Source organism: Dipteris shenzhenensis, chromosome 4 (genome assembly GCF_047967505.1).
Source record: "Dipteris shenzhenensis isolate YYH24624 ecotype China chromosome 4, Dip_SZ_1.0, whole genome shotgun sequence".
Taxonomy (NCBI): Eukaryota; Viridiplantae; Streptophyta; class Polypodiopsida; order Gleicheniales; family Dipteridaceae; genus Dipteris; species Dipteris shenzhenensis.
The window spans coordinates 29787781-29790220 of record NC_141599.1 but is presented as its reverse complement, the minus strand read 5'-3'; the positions used below and the strand labels follow the sequence as shown (position 1 = coordinate 29790220).

Here is a 2440-nt window from a genome sequence, read left to right as displayed (position 1 = left end):
ACTTCTTGGTTTGTTGTCCTGGCGGTTCATCTCCAAGAGAGGAATGTAGAAGAGCCAAAGTTTATGAGCATGTCCAACGCTGAGAGCTTTCACCTACAAAGAACTACACGCAACTGCGTGGGGCCTCAGGTCCTTTCCCCTTGGTACGCAAAGTCAACCGATTTTGCTGTCGATACTTCAGTACGTCCCTTGCGGATTTATTATTCCCAAGCCTAAAACGTGAACTCAGATAGCTCAAAAATTTAAAAGTTTGCGGTGTCCTGCACAGTGGATAGCTCATAGTCTTTTCATTATAAATCAATTCAATATTTCCATACGAGTTGCAAAGTTGACAAAAGCGTTTGACACATTCCATTTTTTCATGCGATTTAGCAATCTTTTGCGGAATTAAAAGGTCTGCCTCACTCAAATCTCTACAATGTAATAAAACACTTTGCTCTGGGCCTAATTACTTGATTTTCACAACTCTTTCAATTTTTAGTTGTCTGACCAAGTTCGACTTTCGCAGTGTAATCTTGCCATCGCCATATTACCCACGAGAAGCAAAACACAGGAAGCAACAGTACTGCAAGTAAAAAACCAATAGGAGAAAACGAATACGTAGCAGTTTCGATATGCACTGCCCTAGATCCTAAAATCATGGCTAACCGCCTAAATCACGGCTCTAAACCTACTATACCTACACTCTTTTATGGTAGCTAATGTTACACTCAATACTCCAGATTGAATGTGAAAAGAAAGCCCGTCTATATGCATCCTCTGATTATGCAGCATTAAAAGATGCAAGCAAACAATGGCGTTGAGCTGTATCAGGATTCAGGACCAGTGAGAGAGTTTCGGTGACGCTCAGCCTCGCAATGGGGGATTTCCCTCGATTACTACTGCGCTGGATAGGTGCAACCCTCATAGCCTGCAGTACGACACAGTGGATATCATTCCTGAATTTAACGATCGTTATAAGAACAGCAAGGCTGACAGGACTTACTGGGATCAGTAAAGACGACTAGACCGCTGTTTTGAAAGTAACAATTCCACCAGTTCCGCCCATGTGCCTGGTAGTAGAGATTCATAGCATAGGAGGCATGGGCAATCACCGTGTCGGGATTGTAGCAAGGCTTGCCAGCTCCGAGCATGGAGCAATCTGCTCCTCCTTCCCCGCAGGCAAAGTTCAGATTGGCCATTAGAACTTCATCTGGTACTGAGGGCTTCGCCACACACCACAATTTCTGTCCCGCCTGTTGTTACGATGAGCAGGATGAGCTTTGCACATAGATATCAACTCCAACGGTGAGGAAGCTAAAATACTAGAACAAAAAAATGGCAACTGTGAACTTGATGTAAATGGGAATGGGAACTGGAACCTACATCTGTCGCTTTGTTGCTGTTCACAGCATTACTAGCTGCAAGACAAAAATCAATTCTGGTTATCGATACAGCGCCAGAGCATTACAGAGCCAAAGAGAATAGAGCCAAAGAACTAAGTACAAGCTACAAACGACACGAGCGCTAATCGAATGAACTTGGCATATCCCATCGCTGCATCCGAAGAGTGCAACATCGTCAGGGCGCTAGGGAACATGCAGGAAAAGTGGTCATCGAGCAACCCAATTCACGAAGCAACAAGAAAAGGGTACAGACACTAGGACAAAGAGGGTGGGATGGAGACAAGGGAAGTGACCTGAAGCTGAAGAAGAGAGGAGACAGAAGCTTAGGGCGAGCAGGAAAGGGAGCCAGGATGGCGAGGGAGGGGCCATGGGGTTGGGAGGGGGGAGGGAAGGGAAGGGAAGGCAAGGGATTAAGGAAACGAGAGATGGAGGGAGGCTGATGGAGTCGAGAGAGAACTGATCCATTGGCCTTTTGTATACCTCTTACGAGACGGTGAGAAGTCCCAACAAAGGTGGTAAAGCAAGCGTCGCATAGTGTCACTCTCTCTCTCTCTCACCGCCTCTTCTCGTCTCCTTCATTTTTTTACCTTATCAGATCATCTGCATGCGTTTTGGCCACAGATAGGACCTCTGGCAGTGAGCCTGCCATCGCCCAAAAAGAGAAACGAAAGCTGCCAGCAATCATACATCATTTCTCTAGTATTTCTCTACATGTGTGCCTGCTCAAGCAATTGTACATCACAAACAGTCTGCTTGCTTGGCCTCTGTGAATTGCATTCCAGCTGCATCACAGCAAAGCAACATCCCTTCCCGTTCTTCAGCTACCGAAAAGAACCTCCACAAAGGCTGTGTGTGTGTGTGAGCCTGTCACTGGCTGGTAGTGTATAGGAAATAGGAATCGAATCAAATCACACGTTCCATTCACATCTGATGCTTCAATGAGAGAACAAGAGTCTTTCGCGTTGCTTGTCAGTGTTGTCTTGAGAGACCCGTCTGTCCGGTTTGTCGGTTATGAAGAGGTCCTCAACGGTCGAGTTTGCTACCACACAATCTTG

The 2440-nt window shown here is 46.1% G+C and overlaps 1 protein-coding gene across 2 annotated transcripts; it reads right to left on the bottom strand.

Moving 5' to 3' along the window:
* Positions 1 to 450: 450 nt before the first annotated feature.
* On the bottom strand, positions 451 to 1877 carry LOC147902700 (major pollen allergen Ole e 10-like). Of its 2 annotated transcripts, none has more exons than XM_087374047.1 (4): positions 1679 to 1877; positions 1366 to 1400; positions 1095 to 1235; positions 451 to 910 (listed from the first exon to the last, which is right to left on the bottom strand). In XM_087374047.1, exons 1-4 carry the CDS (start codon positions 1848 to 1850, stop codon positions 764 to 766), a joined length of 495 nt encoding a protein of 164 aa, XP_087230173.1. In that variant the 5' UTR covers positions 1851 to 1877; the 3' UTR covers positions 451 to 763. The 2 variants fall into 2 exon arrangements, with proteins under 2 accessions (XP_087230173.1, XP_087230174.1); XM_087374048.1 differs by having other exon boundaries at positions 814 to 910; positions 986 to 1235.
* Between the last annotated feature and the right edge of the window lie 563 nt (positions 1878 to 2440).

Coding starts and splice junctions, on each gene's coding strand:
- LOC147902700 (XM_087374047.1), bottom strand. CDS start 1,850: ATGGATCAGTTCTCTCTCGACTCCATCAGCCTCCCTCCATCTCTCGTT. Junction 1,401..1,678: donor CCTCTCTTCTTCAGCTTCAG/GTCACTTCCCTT, acceptor TTTGTCTTGCAG/CTAGTAATGCTGTGAACAGC. Junction 911..1,094: donor CTTGCTACAATCCCGACACG/GTGATTGCCCAT, acceptor GTCGTACTGCAG/GCTATGAGGGTTGCACCTAT.